The sequence below is a fragment of the Chlorocebus sabaeus genome, chromosome 27 (assembly GCF_047675955.1).
Source record: "Chlorocebus sabaeus isolate Y175 chromosome 27, mChlSab1.0.hap1, whole genome shotgun sequence".
Lineage (NCBI taxonomy): Eukaryota > Metazoa > Chordata > Mammalia > Primates > Cercopithecidae > Chlorocebus > Chlorocebus sabaeus.
The window spans coordinates 2631248-2654142 of NC_132930.1; the positions used below are offsets into that span (position 1 = coordinate 2631248).

General features: G+C 37.1%; 1 protein-coding gene across 3 annotated transcripts in view; it reads left to right on the forward strand.

Annotated features, from left to right (window-relative positions):
• CORIN (corin, serine peptidase) overlaps positions 1–22895 on the forward strand; it is a 278248-nt gene that overhangs the window by 59186 nt on the left and 196167 nt on the right. For all 3 annotated transcript variants that reach the window (XM_073012425.1, XM_073012424.1, XM_008017472.3), the window contains exon 3: positions 9844–10044. In XM_073012425.1, the coding sequence (XP_072868526.1) occupies positions 9844–10044 (201 nt within the window). The remainder of the gene's footprint in view (positions 1–9843; positions 10045–22895) is intronic.

Consider the following 22895-nt stretch of genomic DNA (forward strand, 5'->3'; position numbering starts at 1 on the left):
TAGCTATAATGTAATACTGTTCGCTCCTTTAACAAATAATGTATTGAGTGTCTGCTATATGCAACACAGTGTGCTATAGGTATTGGGCACAGCAGTGAATAAAGTCTACCCTCAGGGACTCCACAGTGAAAGAGGAAGGCATTAAACAAATGATCACTTCATTAATTAATTACAACAGAGGTTACTGCTATGTGGGAAGAGACAAGGTGCTAAGAGAACTTATGACAGGAACAGAACCTGGGCTGAGACGAGGGAGGATTCCCTAGGGAGTAAGTAGTACTTTAAACATGAAATCCACAATGAGGATGTTGATATAAGAGAGTGACAGGGTCTGGTTGTAGCATTTATTTATTGATTGATTTGTTTATTTATTCATTCATTAAACCATTTCAATGAGGTATAACTGACATAAAAAAAGCTGCACATATTTAATGTATCACAACCTGATGAGTTTGGAAACAAGTATATACCTGTGAAACCATCACCACAATTTTTGCAATAAACATATCCATCACCTCCAAAACTTTCCTCACATCTTTATTATTTTTTTCCATGATTAGAATATTTTGCATAAGATCTACCCTCTTAACAAATGTTTAAGTACACAAAGAAGTATTAACCGTAGTCACTATGCTGTATAGTCATCTCTAGAACTTATTTATCTTGCATTACTGAAACTTTATACCCTTGGATATCACCTCATTTCCTCTTCCCCTCTGGCAATTGCGATTCTACTTTCTGATTCTATGAGTCTATTTTAGATTTCTCATATAAGTGTGATCATGTATTATTTGTCATTAGCATAATGTCCCCCAGGTTCATCCATGTTGCCACAGATGATAAGATTGTCTTCTTGTTTAAGGCCAAATGATATACCATTGTGTGTATGCCACATTTTTAAAATTTATTCATCTGTCAGTGGACATTTAGGCTGCTCCCATGTCTTGGCTATTGTGAATAATGCTGCACAGAACATGGGAGTGCAGATAGGAAATCCTGATTTCAATTCTTTGGATGTATACCCAGAAGAGGGATTGCTGGATCATACAATAGTTCTATTTTTAATGTTTTTGAAGGACCTTCCATTCTGTTTTCCATAGTGACTGCACCAATTTACATTCCTACTAATTTGTTATCTTTTGTTTTTGATAATAGTCATCATAACAACCATGATGTGACATCTCTTTAACATTTTGATTTGCATTTCGCTAATGACTAGTGATGTTAAGCACCATCTCATATACTTACTGGCTATGAGTGTGTGTCTTCTTTGGAGAAATGTCTATTCAGATCCTTTGCTGTTAAAAAAATCAGGCTACCTTTTCTTTTTTGCTATTGATTTGTGAGTTTCTTATTTTTATATATTTTGAATGTTAACTCTTGATCAAATATGTGGTTTACAAATAATTTCTCTCAGCTTTTACGTCTACTCAACCTCTGTTTTGCTGTGTAGAAGTTTTCAGTTTGATGTAACACTGCTCGTCTTTTTTTTTCTTTGTTGCCAGTGGTTTTGATGTCATGTCTAAGAAATCCTTGTTAATAGGATTAACAAGAATAAGTACTTAGGAATAAACCTAACCAAGGAAGGGAAATACTGTTACACTGAAAACCATAAAATACTGATAAAAGAAATTAAATCAGACAGAAATAAATGAAAAGACATTTAATGTTCACTGACTGGAGGAATTAATATTGTTAAAATGTCCATACTACCCAGAGTGATCTATAGATTCAATGCATTCCCTAGCTAAATCCCAGTGGCATTTTTCAGATGAAACAATCCTAAAATTCATCTGGAGCCATGAAAGATCCCAAATACCCAAAGCGATTTTGAGCAGAATGGACAAAGATAGAGGCATCAAATGTGCTGATTTCTAACTATATTACAAGGCTACAGTAGTCAAAGAAGTATAGCATTAGAATAGAAACAGACATAGAGACCAATGGAACAGAATATAGAGCCCAGAAATAAATTCACATATATATGGTCATCGGATCTTCAACAAAGGTGTGAAGAGTACACGAGGGGGAAAGAATAGTCTCTTCGACAAATAGTGTTAGGAAAATTGCATATCCACATCCAAAAGGATGAAATTGGACCCTTATCTTATACCATCATACCAAAATCAAGTCAAAATGGATTAAAGACTAAAACATAAAACTGGAAACCATGAAACTCCTAGAAGAAAACATCGGGGGGGAAAAAAAAGGCTCTTTCAAGATCTTGGAAATGATTATCTTGGTTGGGACTTTCAAAAGGTGTCATTGGCAGCTGTATGGAGAAAGGGTTTTAGCTTTAAAAGGTGTCATTGGCAGCTGTATGGAAAAAGGGTTACAGCTGAATATGTGGCACGGAGTCCTATAAATGTATGGCGTATGGTCTGAATTAGTTTTTTCAAACTATTCTTCATCTCAATTTATTCACCCAAGTTTTGTTCCAAAAACTCTCATTAGAATGCTTCTGACTTTTTCTTTCTCAGCCTGTTGAAGACTTGGTTTTAAATTTTCATCTGCTCATTTCATTCATCCATATATATCTAAAATAAATTTATTTTAGCCATAAGCTTATGAAAAATAGCTTAAAATTACATTTCTAGTTTTCTTAATATGATGGAAAAATGTATGTATGGCTTCTTAATTTTTTAATGAAATGAGAAAAAAGAAAAATTATAGTGGTATGTAGAGTATAGGAAGTTTAATAAACTGTTCATTTTTCTTGAATTCAATAAAAATATTTCTCTTTAGAAGTGACATTTCTCCTCAAAAATGCTAGATGAGCTGGAGATCATTGAACTTAAATACAGTTTTCTCTTAGCAAATTTCTCAGCAGTTTGTGGCTTTTACAAGAATTTGGACTTAAAAGAATCTTAACTTCCTAACTTATAATGTATTCTTAGTATCACTTAAAAATAGAAAACCTCCCAAATTCTTATTTCTTCACACCCAAAATTTAAGATTCTCTATGATCTTTCATGACCTGACTCCACATTACTTAAGACTTCAAATTCTTTGAATAAATCTGGCTTTCTGTTGTAAATTCACCAACAGAGGATCCTCAAGCATGAGAATTGTTTTTCTTTAACTACTAAGGCCCAAGGTTATATATTATGTCTAAAGCTTTTTGAAATGGTAGTCTAAAGCCTTGTTCTCAAGTGTGGCCCATGGAATAGCAGCATCAGCATCACTTGGAAATTTGTGTAAAATGCAGAATCCAGAATCTCAGTCCCCACTCCAAACTTGCTGAATTTGCATTCTAACAAGAACCACCCCAGATGATTCCTACACCTCTATCAGTCCCATTCTGATCCTCTCTTTCACTTCTTCTTGTCCTCCTATATCCATACTTAGCAAGCCCACCAGTGTCTTTTTATCCAATGTGCTGCATTGGAAACCAATGTGTATTTGAGCAAGGCTTTGAAATGAAGGACCTGTGTTTCTCTCTGTGTCTGTCTACATCAGTTCATGGTAAGAATGTTCACTGTTAGTTAGTGCCAGCGATGCTTTCTTCTCCCCAGATGTGCTATGCACATATGATCTTCCTCAGTGTTGACTACTACATTCATCTCATTATGCTCTTCAACTATGCCTTCGTATTGTCACCTTTGATTGTCCTTCAGTCTCTCTGGCTGCTGTTTCTCAGTTTCCTTATGCTAACCTTTCTCTAGCTGTCCATTAAATGGCAGGTGTCTGTCCTTAGCTCTCTTCTCACTTTACACTGATATCCCTCTTGGCAATGTCAGCCATTTCCATTAGTTCATTCATCATTCATACATTCAATAAATATGTATGGAGCCCTACACTGGTGCTAGGTGTTCTGCTCGGAGATTGATGTATAGATGCATGGGACAGACAGTTCCACTTGAGTGCATATGTGCTACGATGTAACCAGTACGTGCTCTGGGAACACAAAGGAGGGACAGCGTTGTTGGGGAGTCTGGTGAGGCATCTGGAGGAAATCATCAGATTGCTTCAAATTTGGGCTTCCCCCCCGCCATTGAATGTTTCACAGGCCCTTATATTCAATAAAGTGTAACAACAACAACAACAACAACAAGCTCCTACAAATCTATTTTTCATACTCTATTATCTATTGTTTTAGTCAAGATTTGCTAGACTCTGTCATGTAACAACAACAAATCCCCCAATACTGGTGATTTACAAACCACAGTTAATTTATTACAATACTACATGTCCTTTGCAAGATGGCAGGGGGCCTGTGCTCATCGAGGTCTTTCAGAGACAAAATTGGTGAACTAGCCACCATCTTGAACTTTTGTGGTGATTGTGCCAGAGCTCTGAAGGCTCTTATATCAGCAATTAAATGCTTCTGCCTAGAAGCAACGCTTTTTAGTTTTGCTTATAGCCTTGAACTTGAAGCAAGGGCTCACTCAAGAGGCCAGAGAATGCAGTGCTCAGCTTGTGCCCCAGTAGAAGGAGAGAGAATTGGAAATATTTGATGAACAGCACTAACGATATGACACCAACTCAGTTGGGGATACGTTTGTTTACTACATCATTCAAACCAGAGACCTCAAAGGGACCTTTCTCTCATGTTCATATGATTTTGCATCTTTGGAGCTTTCTCCCAATGTTCCCTTTGTCCTTAGGGTTTTGGCATTGGCTAAGGCCTTACTCTTTTCTCACTTGGAGTATTACAATAACCTTATAACTATCCTCTAAACTTTTAAATGTCACTCTGCTGCCAAAGTGATCATTCTAATATGTTTCATCCTATTTAAGACCCTTCTGAAATTTTCCATCACAAGGTAAATTCCAAGCCTCATACAAGAACTATCCTGTCTGGTGTCTCTTTCCTTCCAGCCTTTTCTCTTACCAGGCTCCTGTGTGCTAGCCATATTTTTTAATTACTCGCTTCTGGGCCTTTTCGTATGTTTTTCCCTTTGTTTTATCTAGAAAATATTTCACTCCCTATTGCCACACCACCCTCTTCCCTACAAATACTTTGCTTAAACCTAGAAAATCCCTAATCAGCTTTTAAGATTCACATTTAGGATACTTTTCTCTAAACAGGCTTTCCTGACTTTTTCAAATGGAATGAGGACAATCTCTCTACTTTTTGCTACCAGATTGTCCTATGCATATCATTCTCAAAGCGCTTGTACCATAGTTTATATTAACATTTTTTAGATTGCATGCCTGTCTCCCTCAACTAATCTATAAACATCTTGATAGTAAGGACCTCTTACTAAATGTTGTGTTCTCAGCAGAGTAAGTATGAAGTTCTTGGCACATAGAAAGTGCAAAGTAAATGTCTTTCACATGGCTAAAGATACAAAGCTAAGAAATTAATTTTAAAATCACATCATAGGAAGATAAATTCTGCAAGCACACAATGGTTGATTTTTACAACCTGTATGTTTTGTCCAAAATGAAAAGTGCATGTGGGTATATGTATATGTCTATTTGTCATGTCCCAACTCAAATATTGGGCAAGTTAATTCACTCTCATAAACTTCAGTTTCCATCTCTCTAAAACTGTCAAAAAGATTAATTATATTATCTGTTTATAGGATTATTGGAAGGTTAACTCAGTTGATTCCTATAGTGAGGGAACTTAGCAAGGTGCTTGTATTAATTTCCTATTGCTCCTGTAACAAATTACCACAAACTTGGTAGCTTAAAAGGTAGCACAAATTTGTTATCTTAGAGTTAAGAAGTTCAAAATAGGTCTCACTGGGCAAAATTTAGGTGTTCCTTCTGCAGACTCTAAGAGACAATCTATTTTCTTGGTTTTTCTAGCTTCTAAGGCTTCCTGTATTCCTTGGCTTGTGGCTCCTTCCATCTTCAAAACAAGCAATGGTCCATTGAGTTTTTCTCACAGTTCATGACCCTGACACATACTCTCTTATCTCCCTCTTCTACTTATAAAGACCCTTGTGATTATATTGGGCTCACCTGAATAATCCAGGATAGTCTCTTCATCTCAAAATTCTTACTTTAATCACATCTGCAACATCCCTTTTACCACGTAAAGTATGTAAAGCAGAATATTCACAGGTTCTAGGTTTTGGGATGTGTCATCTCTTGGAGAGCATTATTCTCCCTACCACAGTGCCCAATCTCTTCATTACAAGGAATCAGTAAAGTTTGACTTTTATTATTATTAGAATTATATAATATTTCTTAAATATCATTAAATTGTTTTTTTGGCTATATAGCTGAAACACTTTTGAGCCAGACTATCTTAATACAAAGTGACTTTCTATTAATAATTTAGGATGAAAAAGCCATAATTTTCTCACTCCAAATTTGGGTTAAGTGATTCACTTCTGAAAATTAGCCATTTTGTGATACTGGGATCCACTTATAGTAAAATGAAATTGATATTTATCTGAGAGTACCTTAGTAGCCCTAAAGAAGACAATTTTATTGTGATTACCATCAATGTGTAGTAATGACTAACAGTTATGGAGAACTTAGTGCCAAGAGCCATTCGAAGTGTTTATACAGGTATTGGCTGATTTGATCCCAATGTTGTAGGACTTCTCCTTAGTTCAGCTAAAAGCTGGGTTCTTGTTACACAGCTATGAAAGATTAGGCTCACAGACACTTTGAACGGTGAGAAAACTGGAATTTATTGGGCGAAAAGGAAAAAAAAGGGAAACAGGGATTCTCAGCAAAGTGGGACTCCTGCTAGCCGGTTTCCCGCCTCACAAATTGAGTCCCAGATACCACCCCGGAACAGGAGAGGCCAGGATCCACCCCTCTGCAAACGGTGTGAACCTTCTGAGGCTCCACCCCATTGTGCGCTCCTACCAGTGCCAGACTAGTCGGAGGTTCTGCCGGGGAGCCATTTTTATTTGGCTGTCTCACCACGGCCAGCCCCATGAACAGGTGTTTTATTTTTCCATCCTTTTACGGCAGTTGAGACTTTGTCCAAAGTTTCAGGGCAAGTGGTAAAGATGGGATTTAAACTCAGGTGGTCAGGCTGTAGAACCTGTACTTTTAACCATAGCGCAATAAACACAGAAATGTAGAAAAGAAGAAGGCAGTATTAGAAGAAAAAATACTCTACTTTGGGCTGATATCTCTTAGCATTTTTATAGCTCATCATGATACAGGTTGAAAGCATTTAGTTTTATTGAGTTATAATACTTGCACTTAAAAAAAATGCATTGTAGACAACCGTGTTGGGACTTGGTCAGCTTCCAGAGATACTTGAAAACAAGTTGTCCAGTGAGTTCAGGCTTTTAAAGACATGTCCTTTAAGTTTATTCTCTCTCTCTCTTTCTCTCCCCCCAAAATATACTTTGAAAACATTAACTACAGTGCCTCTCAAATATTATCTTTCTCTTTATTCTGCCAAATTGCTTTCAATACATAAAGCTTAAGAGTAATGAAGCTGCCTTTTTAAAAGAAAGTTGTTATCCAAGTCAGTGTTTTCTTAAAAATGTCAATGTTTCAGAGGACTTCTTAGGATAAACAGATGTTATGAACACTTTATTTTTATTTATTATTATTATTTTTTGAGACAGAATTTCACCCCTGTTGCCCAGGCTGGAGTGCAATGGTGTGATCTAGGCTCACCACAACCTTTACCTGCAGGGTTCAAGCAGTTCTCCTGCCACAGCCTCCGTAGTAGCTGAGATTACAGGCGCCCACCACTACGCCCGGCTAATTTGTTTTTTGTGTTTTTAGTAGAGATGGGGTTTCACATCAGGGTGGTCTAGAACTCCTGACCTCAGGTGATCCACCCACCTCGACCTCCCAAAGTGCTGAGATTATAGGCATGAGCCACTGCACCCAGCCAGATGTTATGAACACTTTAAACACTGTTTGGTTAAAATGATAAAGGAAAGATTATTAATAAGGCTAATTATTACCAAAAAGGAACAACTGTTGAAATATTTTATATGACAAGAAACTCATTATAAGGGAATTACTTGAGGATACAACCGTGAACAATTGGCATTTGCTAAAAGTATGTTGACAGAACTGGATTCCTACTCACAGGTTCAGCAAGATTAAGTACATCAACTTAAGGGCCTATATATTCATTACAACCACAGTAGCATAAATACCATCTTATGGAAAAAATCTCTTTAAGCCAAAAATAAGGAAGAGAGCAGTTAAATGGATGTAAGTAAAATTATAGGTCATTGATTAGTAAATTATTCTATATGGATGAAATACATTTCCTATAGTAATTAAGCCTATCACATTTATTTTGATTAGGATAAATTGTAAATCATTTTTAAAATCAGTAAGAATTAAATGAATTCCTTCATTTTACCTACTGCATTGACTTTTACTCATGATCACACAGACAGTTTGGAGAGCATGTTACCTGCAATACGTCATCATGATTTAGCTTTTATGCTTCAATGTTTTATTTAGAATCTTTTGGCAGAGGAAACTGTTGATCTCAGTTAGCTAGAAACAACTGCTTTTCTATTTTTATTTGTAGTTAATGTTTTCCAAGTGTCAAGCATATGTAGAGAAATTTTTTCCATACACTGATATTAAACATTTTATTTATATTTCTTTTATTTTTAATGGTCCTTGGGACTATTTAGAAAAGTGAGAGCCAATTAGAGCATTCACTGTAAATGCTTTTAGAAAAGAAAATCTCCCTTGGGTATTTCTATGGATGGGTCAATATCACATTTATTTATTTTCGTGGCATGCTCAAGTACAGTGCAATATTCTGGAAACAAAACCTGCTGTCTATTTTGACTGAGTTAAAAATACATGATCTCTTTCCAAGTTTTCAAAAGTTTCTTCCTAAAGACAAAGCAAGGTGGTTTTCAATAATCTTAGGTTTGGTTCTTTGTTTTGTCAATGAATGGATACCTTGAGAAAGTGGCCAGTTGATAATCTTAGTTTAATGAGTATGGAAAACCAAACATCATATGTTCTCATTCATAAGTGGGAGCTAAGCTATGAGGAGGCAAAGGCATGAGAATGACACAATGAACTTTGGGGACTCAGGGGGAAAGTGTGGAAAGAGGGTTAGGGATAAAAGACTACAAGTTGGGTGCAGTGTATACAGCTCATGGCATGTGCCAAACTTCGCGGGGTGCATGGGTGCATCAAAATCCCACAAATCACCACTAAGGAACTTACTCATGTTACCAAACACCACCTGTTTCCCAATAACCTATGAAAGTAAAAATTTTTAAATGAGTATTTCTTATTTCATATAGTTATATTTTTATTTTCTGGTCGAAGATGAAGATATTTTCTTCTTTTAGTTTGTGCTTTAAAGGTTTTTTTTTTTTTGGTTCCTATGATACAAGTTTTGATAAATGTATGAGCCCTCCTATTTTTTAATTGCGTATTATGCATAGTTTATGCATAGTTTACTGAAAATTAGTGCAAAATGTAGGAAATAAGCTGATGGCAAGCACCATTGTGTCCTTTGATGACAGATACAGTGAACGATAGAGCACATGTCCTGGGTCCTGAGTAGCATACAATGACCAGTGAGATTAAGAAACTAAGGAAGCAGGAAGAAAATGCTGTAAGATTCACCACATTTTATTTGTGGTGAGTCTTGGGTGAGGTAGAATTGCCCTAAATTTTTGAAGCACCAGGAAACCTTGATAGGAGACTCAGTTTCTAAACCATTGGCTCATGAGAAAGCCATGTTTCATCACAGGGCTGTGTGATTTGTGGTAGAAAAGAAACTCTTGGTTTTGTGGTTGTCGACCCCAAAAAGGAGGTCATTGTTGTGGCTTTCATCTTTGTCTTTGTGTTTACCTGGTTAGAATGACATATGGGAAAGTAACTCTAGAGTTTTCTTAATGTGTTTAAAAATGAATACTTCTAGTAATGTTTCAAACATAGGATTTTTTGTTTTGTTTTGTTTTTGTCTTTCAGGAACATTACAAAAGGTCTATTTTAAATCAAATGGGAGTGAACCTTTGGTCACTGATGGTGAAATCCAAGGGTCCGATGCTATTCTTACAAATACAATTTATAACCAGAGCACTGTGATTTCTACTGCACATCCCGACAAGCACATTCCAGCCTGGACTACGGATGCTTCTCTCCCAGGGGACCAAAGTCACAGGAATATAAGTAAGTCCAAAGGTGATACATGCTAGAGGCTTTTAATGTCCCATAAGTAGGTTTTTAAGTTCGGCAACCAATCCTTTTAATTCACAATCACTTGCTGGTCACACAGGAAAATCTCCACTCAGTTTCCTGGTAAGCCTAGCTGAGTGCCCTATTCTGTTTGTTTGTTTGTTTGTTTGTTTGTTTAGACGGAGTCTTGCTCTTGTCACCCAGGCTAGAGTGCAGTGGTGCGATCTGAGCTCTCTGCAACCTCCATCTCCTGGGTTTAAGCAATTCTCCTGCCTCAACCTCTTGAGTAGCTGAGATTACAGGTGCCCTCCACCACACCTGGCTAATTTTTTTTTTTTTTTTTTTTTTTTGTAGTTTTGGTAGAGATGGGGTTTCACCATGTTGGCCAGGCTGGTCTCAAACTCCTGATCTCAAGTGGTCCACCCGCCTCAGCCTCCCAAAGTGTTGGGATTACAGGCGTGAGCCACTGCGCCCTGCCAAATTCCCTATTCTTAAACATGAAATGACATCAGCCCAGATGTTCAGGTAGGAATGAGTAAGAAATGAAAATGTATCGATGCCATTCAATATTTCTGAGGTCTGAAAATTTGCACTGCTTGCCCCAATGTAGTGGCATTGATTTTGTAGTGGTTCATCTGTGAAAGTTTGCACTACAGTTTTGAAGTTTTTGAAGTTTTAAGTTACTTATTTTGAGTTAATAAGTAAGTTAAGTCACTGACGTTGTTGTTGGTCCCTTGCAGGAGGACCCATCTAATAACAGGATGCTGAGTGATTTAATGGGAGCTATCCCCCTATTTCCTTTTTTTTTTTTTTTGAGATGGAATCTCTCTCTGTCTCCTAGGCTGGAATGCAGTAGCACAATCTCAGCTCACTGCAACCTACATCTCCTGGGTTGAAGCGATTCTCCTGCCTCAGCCTCCTGAGTAGCTGGGATTGCAGGCACGTGCCACCACGCCTAGCTAATTTTTGTATTTTTAGTAGAGACAGAGTTTCACCATGTTGGTCAGGCTGGTCTTGAACTCCTAACCTCATGATCCACCCACCTTGGCCTCCCAAAGTGCTGGGATTACAGTCGTGAGCCACTGCACCCAGCCCCCTATTTACTTTTGAGACATTCATGTTTTTTTTTGTTTGTTTGTTTTTGTTTCTGTTTTTTATCTTGCTTCCTTTTTCACCTTCTATTATTGGCTGTAAAGTTTATTTTATATATTGGTGAATGACCAAAAAAAAAAAAAAAAAAATCACACCTTGAGAAAAATGGCATGTGCCAAACTCTTCTGCATGAGGACAAAGGGAAGGATTTGTCAGTTACTGCAGAAGAAGAGCTGGGAGAGAGAAAAGACAGAAAGTGTGGACACGGGGCATGATGAGGTGATGAGAGGTGACAGATGACATGCTCTGGAATGTGATTCTACCTTTTGATAAAGTTACTGTGCTTCCAGAATACTCGGTGGGAGTGGATTTGTATGGAAAATGCCAGGAAGCTTCAGCTCTGATACAACCAATGCTAATAAAAAATAATCAGAGCACAGTACAGCCACTGCCAGAATTTTATCCATAGTTGTCTGGCCTCTTCATTTCTACTTTCTAAAACAAGGTTATGTGATTGAAAATTTCACAAAGCCCATTCACCCATGATCATTGTCTTGAGTGTTTCTCTCTCTTTCATGAAAACCCACAAAGGGATATCCCATCTTAGGTCTGAGATGGTGTATTTATTTTTATTTTGAGCCAGGAAAGGGAGGATTAAGTTGACTTTTAGCTATCATAGTATATGTTTGCCAGTGTTTGAGGAAAAGCAGGATTATTCTATTTCTCCAACCCAAAAGAGACAGTTTGGATTCCACTGTTTCACGGAGCACCTATAGGCATTAACTGTTTCTTGTGCATAGTGTTTACCGTTGGTTCATATGGATTTGGGTTCATTATCTGACAGTATTTTTGCAAACCAGAATTATGCCAAGTTAAATTTATTTTCCTCATGGGTTTAATTTTGAGGTTTTATTTTTCAGTCATGTCTTAAGCACTTCATTATTCTTCAGAACAGTGGTTTTCATCAGAAGCGCAGAAGCAATTTAAACAAAAAGTCAAGTTAATGTGGTTGCGATTACAGTAATTGTTATTTTCTTCTACTAAGTGCATTTGTCTTTATTTTGAAAGTTCCGTTATTTGTTAAGATTCAAACAGGATTGACAAGCACATGTCCTGAGGAGTAAAGAAACATGTGGTAGTTGTTGCTCAGATTGGAAGTTTGATAGAAGTCTGTCTGACCCGCTTGCTCTTCCTATGGCTGGAGCGTTGCTTGTGAATATGAGCATAGATTGACATGTAGAAGGAATCCAGGTGAAATTAGGATGATTAAATGGAGAAAGGCCAAAACCCTAGCATATGTGTCATTTGATGTTGTTAATGTACTTGACAGTTAGCATTAGTCTTTACTGCCTGGCCACATAGACTCAGTATACTGTCAATATCAACTAAAATTATTTATTGCAAGAAATTTGATAGTTTCCATACATTTAAGTAATAGTGCAAGCCTGTGATTATAGAAGTTTTAGAGTTTTTAGGGAAGGTTTGAATATTTTCTCTGTGATCCTTATAATTAACTGATGAAATACACCAGACAGGTAATAGCATACACCATTTTTTTCACGGTGTGAAATTGAGGTTTAGAGAAATTAGTTGATGTATCCAGTATCACTTGCCTAGCAATTAGTAGACATGAAATTTTGATTCAGCTCTTAGGACTCTAAGATCAGTGCTCTTTCAAGGTTTTCATCATCATTTAATCCTATTGTTTTCTTTGCAGTAGCATTATTAAACAAATTTTAAGTTCTGGGAGAGAAGAAAGAGTAGACTTTTCTGTTGTTGTTTTTATTGCTGTATAGTCAATGTGTAATAAAATATTAGTTGAATGAATAAATAAATGAACTATAGTCATTTTAAATTTTAATACATAATTTATCACTTTTGCTAGATGTGCCTGATCACACTTCTACTACTTGATGTGTATTTCACCAATTTTACTTAAAGTCTCATTTAATGTCTTAGATCTGTATTAACACCTAGCAGAAGGTTTACTTTTATCCTCCTCTTTTATTATTCTCAAATTAAGATGTTATTTTCAATTCGTGGCATATGTAAAAGCTATTTAAATATGCTTCAGTCCAAAAATACAATGGTCAGACATTCTATTCTACCCAAATATCCTGGGTAGGAAAAGTACCAAGAAATAGTCTTTTCCTAAGACATTCTTCTTGGAGGTTCTTAATGTAATGCCAAGACATAGAATCCTGCATTTCGTAAAGCTTTAACTGGAATACCCCCTGTATTACACTGTGTAGCATAGTTAGGTTTTGTGAAAGTGAAATAAGTTTTATGTGATATCTGATACTTCTGGAGTTAACATTAGTTACACTTTGAAAACAAATTATAATGTGACAAAAGGGCCTATCTGGGGAGGGGGAGGAGAAGGGGGGAGGGATTGCATTGGGAGTTATACCTGATGTAAATGACGAGTTGATGGGTGCTGACGAGTTGATGGGTGCAGCACGCCAACATGGCACAAGTAGACATATGTAACCAACCTGCACGTTATGCACATGTACCCTAGAACTTAAAGTATAATAATAATTTTTAAAAAAACAACAAAAAAAAAAAAAGAAAAAGAAAAAAAAAAAAAAAAGAATGTATCAGAGATGACCCTAGGTTTCTGATTGGCTCAACTAGATAGTAAGTAACTGGCTAATTCTGGGAATAAAATTATTCTAGCTGTTTATGTAGCTAAATCTAATGCAGTGCTTTTTTAAAACTACATTTAAATCCTGGAATTAAATCCAAGAGCAAATTAAAAAAAAAAAAAAAGAAAATAACAAGTACTACAATGTTGACAATGTTTAAAGGAGACACTGTTGGAGATGAGCTTTTAATTTCTCAATCAATATTTACATTATTGCAAGAAATATATATGGGAAACTGGGAAACATGTGGTATAAACTTCCAAATATAATATCTATTAAAATGAAATATATACATATATTTAACCTGGGTAGCTAATGTTGTATAACATTCCATATAATAATAATGCTGTTTTAATAATAATAATAAAAAAAAAAGGAAAAGGCCCATGGTTAATGTTCATACTATGTTTCAGCAAGGAATTTTTCTAGGTTGTATTCTGTATCTGGGATTTTATTTTCACCATTTTTTCCTTATGTATTTTATAACTATTTAAATATATATTTAACTTTAAGGAAAGGGAAAAATTCTGCCAACCAAGACCTTTTGGGTAAAAGATAACATGGAACACAATAAAATAACCTAGTAACTCTGATAAGAAGTTAAAGTGACAAGAGAGTAAATTCATGTGCTGAAAGCTTAGAGTGTTCTGTTCTCTTATCACATCTTTGATAACTAGATCCTAAATCTTCTATTTCAGATGAAAATGCATTATCCCTCTCATGTACTTTTCTAAATATCTGCTTTTTTGAGATATAATTCATATACCATAAAACTCATTCTTTCAATGTGTACATTCAGCAATTTTCAAATGTATCACAGTGTTGCATAACCATCACCACTATCTAATTTTAGAATATTCTCATCGTTGCAAAAAAAAGTCATATTCCCTGCCCCCTATTTCCCCTTTCCCTCAACTCCTGGCCAAAACTAATCTAGTTTCAATCTCTATGGATTTTCTTATTCTGAAATTTTTATATGAAAAGCATCAGACAATATGTGGTCCTTTGTATCTCCCTTCTTTTATTTTGCATGATGCTTTCAGAATGCATCCATGATGTAGCATTTATCAGTACTTCATTTCTTTTTAGTGCTGAATAATATTCCATCATGTGGCTGTATCACATTTTCTTTATCCAGTCATCCATTGTTAAAAATTAGGGTTGCATATACATTTTTAAAAACTATTATCAATAATGCTTCTATGAATATTCATGTACAAGTTTTTGTGTGGAAATGTTTCCAGTTCTCTTGTGTTTATACCTAGAAATGGAATTGTGTTATTTCTCTGTTTCCTTACTTGTCTTCAGTCTAGTTGTTCTATCCATTATTGAAAGTGGGGTATTTATGTCGTCAACTACTATTTCTTTTCTTTTCTTTTCTTTTTTTTTTTTTGAGATGGAGTCTTGCTCTGTTGCCCAAGCTAGAGTGCAGTGCACGATCTCAGTTCACTGCAACCTTTGCCTCCTGGGTTCAGGCGATTCTCCTGCCTCAGTCTCCCAAGTAGCTGGGATTACAAGCACACACCACCATGCCCGGCTAATTTTTGTATTTTTAGTGGAGACAGGGTTTTGCCATGTTGGCCAGTCTGGTCTTGAACTCCTGACCTCAAGTGATCAGCCCACCTTGGCCTCCCAAAGTGCTGAGATTACAGGATGAGCCACTACGCCTAGCCTTCTTTCAGTTCTATCAGTTTTTTGCTTCAGATATTTTGATGGTCTGTCATTAGGTGTGTAAATGTTTACCATTGTTATATCTTCTTGCTATTTTGAAACTTTTATTAATATATAATGTCCTTCTTTATTTATTCTACCCATTTTTGATTTTTTTTTTTTTTGAGACAGGGTCTTGCTTTGTTGCCCAGGCTGGAGTGCAGTGGCATGATCTCAGCCTACTATAACCTCTGCCTTCTAGGTTCATGCGATTCTCCTGCCTCAGCCTCCTGAGTAGCTGGGACTACAGACACACGCCACCATGCCTGGCAAATTTTTGTATTTTTAGTAGAGACAGGGTTTCACCATGTTGGTCAGGATGGTTTTGATCTCCTGACCTTGGCCTCCCAAAGTGCTGGGATCACAGGAGTGAGCCACTGCGCCTAGCCACCATTGTTGATTTAAAGCCTATTTTGTTGATACTGATTTTCCTTAACTTATTATGGAGTTATATCCTTATAAACTCATTGTAACTTGAAACTGTTGTAAGTAAAAAATACATTTAATACATCGAACCTATAGAACATTGTAGCTTAGCTTAGCCTTCACCTTAAATGTGCTCAGAACATTTATATTAGCCTACAGTTGGACAAATCATCTAATACAAACCCTATTTTATAATAACGTATTGGACAGCTCATGTATTTTATTGTATACCTTACTGAAAGAGAAAAACAGAATCATTATATGAGTATTCAAAATACAGTTTCTATTAAATGTGTGTCACTTTTGCACAATTGTAAATTTGAAAAATTATAAAAGTCAAACCATCATAAGTGAGTCATCCCACTATCTTCTTTTTTTTTTTTTTTTTTTTGAGGCGGAGTTTCGCTCTGTCGCCCAGGCTGGAGTGCAGTGGCCGGATCTCAGCTCACTGCAAGCTCCGCCTCCCGGGTTCACGCCATTCTCCTGCCTCAGCCTCCCGAGTAGCTGGGACTACAGGCGCCCGCCACCTCGCCCGGCTAGATTTTTGTATTTTTTAGTAGAGACGGGGTTTCACCGGGTTAGCCAGGATGGTCTTGATCTCCTGACCTTGTGATCTGCCCATCTCGGCCTCCCAAAGTGCTGGGATTACAGGCTTGAGCCACCGCGCCCGGCCCCACTATCTTCTTTTGGTTACTATTTGCAGGGAATATTTTTATCTATCCTTTCACTTTCAACCTATTTGTGTCTTTGAATCTAAAGTGAGTCTGTGGTAGACAGCATATAGTTGGATTATGGTTTTATCCTTTCTGCCAATCTCTGTCTTTTGACTGAAAAAATTTAATCCATTAATATTTGAAGTAATTACTGATGACAGACCTACTTCTGTCATTTGCTATTTGTTTTTTATATACCTTATAGCTTTTTTTCATCCCTCATTTCCTGGATCATTGCCTTCTTTTGTGTTTAGTTTTTGTTTTTTTTTAAGTATTGAAACATTTAAATTCCTTTCTCATTTCCTTTGTCGTGTATATATATATATATATCTCAAAGCACATATATATATATTCTATAGCTATTTTATTTATGGTTACCATTGGGATCACATTTAACATCCTAAAGTGATAGCACTCTAACTTGAATTTATTTATTTATTTATTTATTTTTTTGAGACAGAGTCTTGCTCTGTCGCCCAGGCTGGAGTGCAGTGGCGCGATCTCGGCTCACTGCAAGCTCCACCTCCTGGGTTCATGCCATTCTCCTGCCTCAGCTTCCCGAGTAGCTGGGACTATGGGTGCCTGCCACCAGGCCCAGCTAATTTTTTGTATTTTTAGTAGAGATGGGGTTTCACCATGTTAGCCAGGATGGTCTTGATCTCCTGACCTCGTGATCCACCTGCCTCGGCCTCCCAAAGTGCTGGGATTACAGATGTGAGCCACCCTGCCCAACCTCTAACTTGAATTTATACCAGTTTAACTTCAATAACAAACAAAATCTTTGTTCCTTTAACTGCCCTGCCCCACCTCTGAAACTTTCAAACATTCGATAGAATCCAGAGTTCCAAAATAGTTACATCAGACAGATTCTGCCAGTGCAGTTGTTGTCTAGGTGGGGAGACAGATTGCTGGTGTTTTCTGTTCCACCATCTTCCCAGATGCTCTCTAGTAAAAAAATTTAACTTTGACAGTTTTCTTCCCAGTATTTTCACTGCTTTTATGGAGGAGTAGATTTTTGGAGGATCTTACTTTGCCATTCTGGGAGTATTTCCTACTCCTCAATTGTTTTTTACCTTACTTATTCACTCTGATTCCTTCTTTCTCATTTCCTCCAATATGGGGAGTTGATTTTTCTCTTTCTCTTTTATGTAATGTATGAGTGTGATTCTGTTATATATGTTATTTGTAATTGAAGTTATTTCCCATTTTTGCATAAATTCCTTCATTTCTTCTCCTTCTGCCTAAGAAGAACCTAATAACAGCCAAATGTGTATGATTTTATAGTTTTCTCCATCCTCTTGCAATCTCATTTAAACGTGTATACATACATGTACACAGGATAATATTCACATAGAGGATTTGGGTAATTGTTTTTATTACTTTTTTTTTCACAAAATATCTTTCCCATCCAAGAATACTTCAAGTTAATATCTTCAAGGCAAAAGCTTAATTCTAATCTATTGTTATAATGACTAAATAGTATTCCATGTTGTCATTATACCATAATTTATTTCAACCATTTCCCCAATAATGGGAATTCACTTTATATCCAGCTTTTTCTCCCTCAGTGAACTACATAGTCTTCTTTCTGAAGAAAAAATGATTTGGATGATGACCATGATACTGTCTAAATTGCAGTGATTTATTTACATTGATAACTAGACATGGACCAAAATGCCCTAAACTCATACCCAAAAGTTACTGGGTGTAGAAAGCTTATGCACCAATTCAAAACCCTTAGGTTATTCTTTCTTCTTAGTTTTATGTTTTTAACATGAGATGTTTTCATTAGCTTTAACATGAGCTCTACAAGAATATGAAGCTGGCTGGACACAGTGGCTCACGCCTGTAATCCTAGCACTTTGGGAGGCTGAGGCAGGTGGATCACCTGAGGTCAAGAGTTTGGGACTAGCCTGGCCAACATGGCAAAACCTTGTCTCTACTAAAAATACATAGCCAGGCATGGTGGCATGCACCTATAATCCCAGCTACTCGGGAGGCTGAGGTAGGAGAATCGCTTGAACCTGGGGGTGGAGGTTGCAGTGAGCCGAGATCACACCACTTCACTCCAGCCTGGGCAAAACAGCAAAATTCCACCCAAAAAATATATATGCAGGTAAGAGGATCAGAGCAGGTCTTGGAGTTTTACCTGGGTTACTACTCATCAGGCAACTATCCAAGAGGAGAGTTTGAGAAAGGGAGTCTAATTAGACATCTGAAATCCGGTAAATCTCTTACCTGTTAAGGGATGTTGGCCAGGCTGGTCTCAAACTCCTGACCCCGAGTGATCCTCCTGCCTCAGCCTCCCAAAGTTCTGGGAATACAGGCGTAAGCCTCCATGCCCAGCTCATAACCATAATTTTATAATAGGGACAAGCATAAATAATATCTTGAAATGTTTGTGACAACTCTATATTGATGCAAATATCTATGATTTCTAAATTTTTCTATAGTTGTTGCCTACATTGACAATTTAATTATACTAAATTTCAGTTGGGTGTTATTGGAAATAGAGATGTTATTGTTTCCCCATACAAGTTCATAGACAGCCTAAATTTTATGTAGGGGCCATTGATTCTTTGGATTCTGATTATGGGCACCTGCTCTAGAGGAAAAAAATATTTTGTTGGTACCTTGGCAGGTCTGAGGTCTGCCTAAGCTGCTTCTCAAGGTCTTAGTGATGTTCCAAAAATCACTGTAGTATGACCCCTAGATGCCATTCCCACGTGCTCTGGTGGACACTAGTGTTAGACCCCATTGTTCAAGTCCAGTTGGTTTCTCTCCTCTATATATTAAATCACATCTTTTATGTTTAAAGAACAATTATGAGATTCAGACATGGACTTCTGGCTAACAGCAACATCTAAGCAAGAATGAGTGCAATATTTAAGTAATTGTTGCATGCTTATTTGGTTGTTAGCATTCTAGTAAAGACTTGCACAATTCTAGTGGGAGAAAAGTAGCTCGAATGTAAGAATGGACTCTCTTTTTCTCTTTTCCCTGATTTCATTCCCTTCCTCCTCATTCCATCTTTAGATGATTCTTTCCCTCAGATGTATTGGGTTCCTCCTGGAAAGAGCAAACTCAGTCATCTTGCAGAACTAGGCTTCTGAAAGCAGTAATGGAACAGTGACTGTTTTACTCTCCTTTGGGTATAGTCCTAGATTTCCTTTTTCAAAGATGTCTTGGCAAGACTCCTGACCCTCTCTCCTAAATGAATCCTGCAATATCCTCCAGGTGACAAATGCCCCCAAGCTTATATGTTTATGTCATATTAATACATATAGCAAGTGAGGGTCAGAGTTAAACAGTCACATCAAAAGAGCTTGTGGCTCAAATTTTTTCTCTGCAGCTTCATTATCACAATTTTCTCTTTAGGAAGAACAGCCCAATACCCTTGATTCACAGAGAGAAAAAAAGGAAAACAAACAAAACAGTAGCATGTTAACAGCATTGCAAAAACAATTCTAGTCAAACTCAATGACAAAATGATCTTTTAAAAGTCAAAGGCTCAGATGAAAGTCAAAACAAAAATAAAAAAAACAGAAAAACCCAAACTGTGTAATTTACTTTTATCTCTGGTTCTGAAAGAAAAATTGGCACTTTATGTAATCTTTTGCCTGAATTATTCAATTTGACTATCTCAGGTTTTTGGTATTTGTATTATTTTGTGTTGAGAGCAAAAAACCCATCAGTGGGAATCTGTTTGCTATACTTGTGACTTTGGAAAATATGCGTTTTCACTTGTAGCTGAAATGATTAGGGTAATGAGTTTTCCAAACCAAAAGCTTTACATCTGTTCAATTTGATGCAATCCACTTCTTGTGTTTCAGTGTTAACACATTTTATTCTTCTATTTTGCTGCTCTGGATCATTAATCTAATATTTACATGTGGTGTTTGATTTTTTTTTTTTTTTTCAAGATGGAGTCTTGCTCTGTCTCCCAGGCTGGAGTGCAGTGGCACGATCTTGGCACGCTGCAACCTCCACCTCCTGAGTTCAAGCGATTCTCCTGCCTCAGCCTCCTGAGTAGCTGGGATTATAGGTGTGCGCCACCATGCCTAGCTAATTTTTGTATTTTTAGTAGAGATGGGGTTTCGTCATGTTGGCTAGACCGGTCTTGAACTCCTGACCTCTTGATCTGCCCGCCTTGGCCTCCCAAAGTGCTGGGATTACAGGCGTGAGCCACTGCGCCTGGCCAGGGTTTGAATTAATAAGACTTATGGTATAGTACCTGTTTATAATTATATTAAGCTGTGTAAACCCATTCTGATATCTGTATACTTTTCTAAATTGTATGAGATGTCTCAAATTTTAGAGAATCTAGGTTAATATTCTGTGAAACACCAAATCAGCAGCTATTTATTGGATGTCATACTCTGGGTTTTTGCAGTATGGACTATAAAGTTGGATAAGACAGAGGTCCTGTCCCCAAGCAGCCAGTTATCTACTAACTGCCTTGCAACATGAACATATTCTTACGACTTGAGAAATAAAGGGAGAAATTTTATAAGACAGGCTCAGAAAGCAAACATGATCGATTTCGATTCTTTTTATTTTTCTAAAAGATAATATTGCTAATTCATACCATTTTAATTCTATAATAAATGCAACATTTTTTTCATAAAGTTTTCTTTACAAGGACAAAAATATATTTTAATTTAAAGGTCTATCTTGGAACTTCTATTTTTAAACAGATTAAACTGCTTCGTTTTAAAATTTAATAATTATCTTGAACCAGTTGAACAGAGTCTTTAGTTTTCAATTTTGTCTGTAGAGTATGGGAAGGCCAACATTGCTGTTGCTGGTATTAATGGGAATGTTATCACCTCAGGAAGTGGGAGATATAAAATTTTGTAATTTTCTCATTGGAATTGCCTCCAAATTCCTCCATTGTTTTTTAAGTAATCAAGCTCAGAGAGTTTGTTTTGTTGTGGCTACATGTTTATAGATGTGCACTCAACATAATCCTCCAGAATGCGCATTTCAGGAGACTGATTTATGATGTCCTGATGGCTGTTAAGCCACAGTAACTATGTTACCATATAATGTGTCCTTTAAAGTAAATGAAAAATTTTTTAAATGAATAATATGGGAGGTTGCTGTGGGAAAGAAATGAAGACTTGGTCGGGTGTGGTGGCTCATGCCACACCCAGCAACTTGAACCTGGGAGGTTGAAGTTCAAGTGAGTCGAGATCTCACCATTGTACTCCAGTCTGGGCAACAGAGTGAGACCTTGACTCAAAAAAAAAAAAAAAAAAAAAAAAAAAAAAAAAAAACCCTTTGGGAGGCTGAGGTGGGTGGATTGCTTGAATTCAGGAATTTGAGACCAGCCTGGCCAACCTGGCAAAATCCCATCTCTACAAAAAATACAAATAGTCGGGCATGGTGAGGAGCGCCTGTATTCCCAGCTACTCGGGAGGCTGAGGTGGGAGAAGCACTTGCGCCTGGGAGGTTGAGTTGAAGTGAGCCGAGATCTCACCATTGCACTCCAGCCTGGGCAATGGAGTGAAACCTTGACTCAAAGAATCCCCCAAAACAAAAGACAAAACCCCAAATCCATAGAAATGGAAACCTTACATCTAAAGTTTTTTCCTAGAGTTTCTCTAGCTTGTTCTAGAGATTGGGTAATGGCCAAACAATCATATCACAGCCAATCATGAGAAGCAGTGAAGCAGAAAATGCCTGGGAACACATCAAACACCATTAACTTCTCTGCAGAGTTGGCCCTACAGGTGCCAACTTTCTCCCTCTTCAGCTGAGCTTCTGTGTCTTCCCTCTATCCACTCTCAGTGCCTTCCCTCTGAAGATCTGTTTAAAGCATTCCAGTCATTAAGAAAATGTGGCACATATACACCATGGAATACTATGCAGCCATAAAAAAGGATGAGTTCATGTCCTTTGTAGGGACGTGGATGAAGCTGGAAACCATCATTCTCAACAAACTATCGCAAGAGCAGAAAACCAAACACTGCTTGTTCTCACTCATAGCTGGGAATTGAACAATGAGAACACTTGGACACAGGATGGGGAACATCACACTCTGGGGCCTGTCGTGGGGTGGGAGGAGGGGTAGGGATAGCATTAGGAGATATACCTAATGTAAATGACTAGTTAATGGGTGCAGCACACCAACATGGCACATGTATACGTATGTAAAAAACCTGCATGTTGTGCACATGTACCCTAGAACTTAAAATATATAAAAAAAGAAAGATAATAAATGAGGCAATTCTTAAAAAAAAAAAACAAAAAA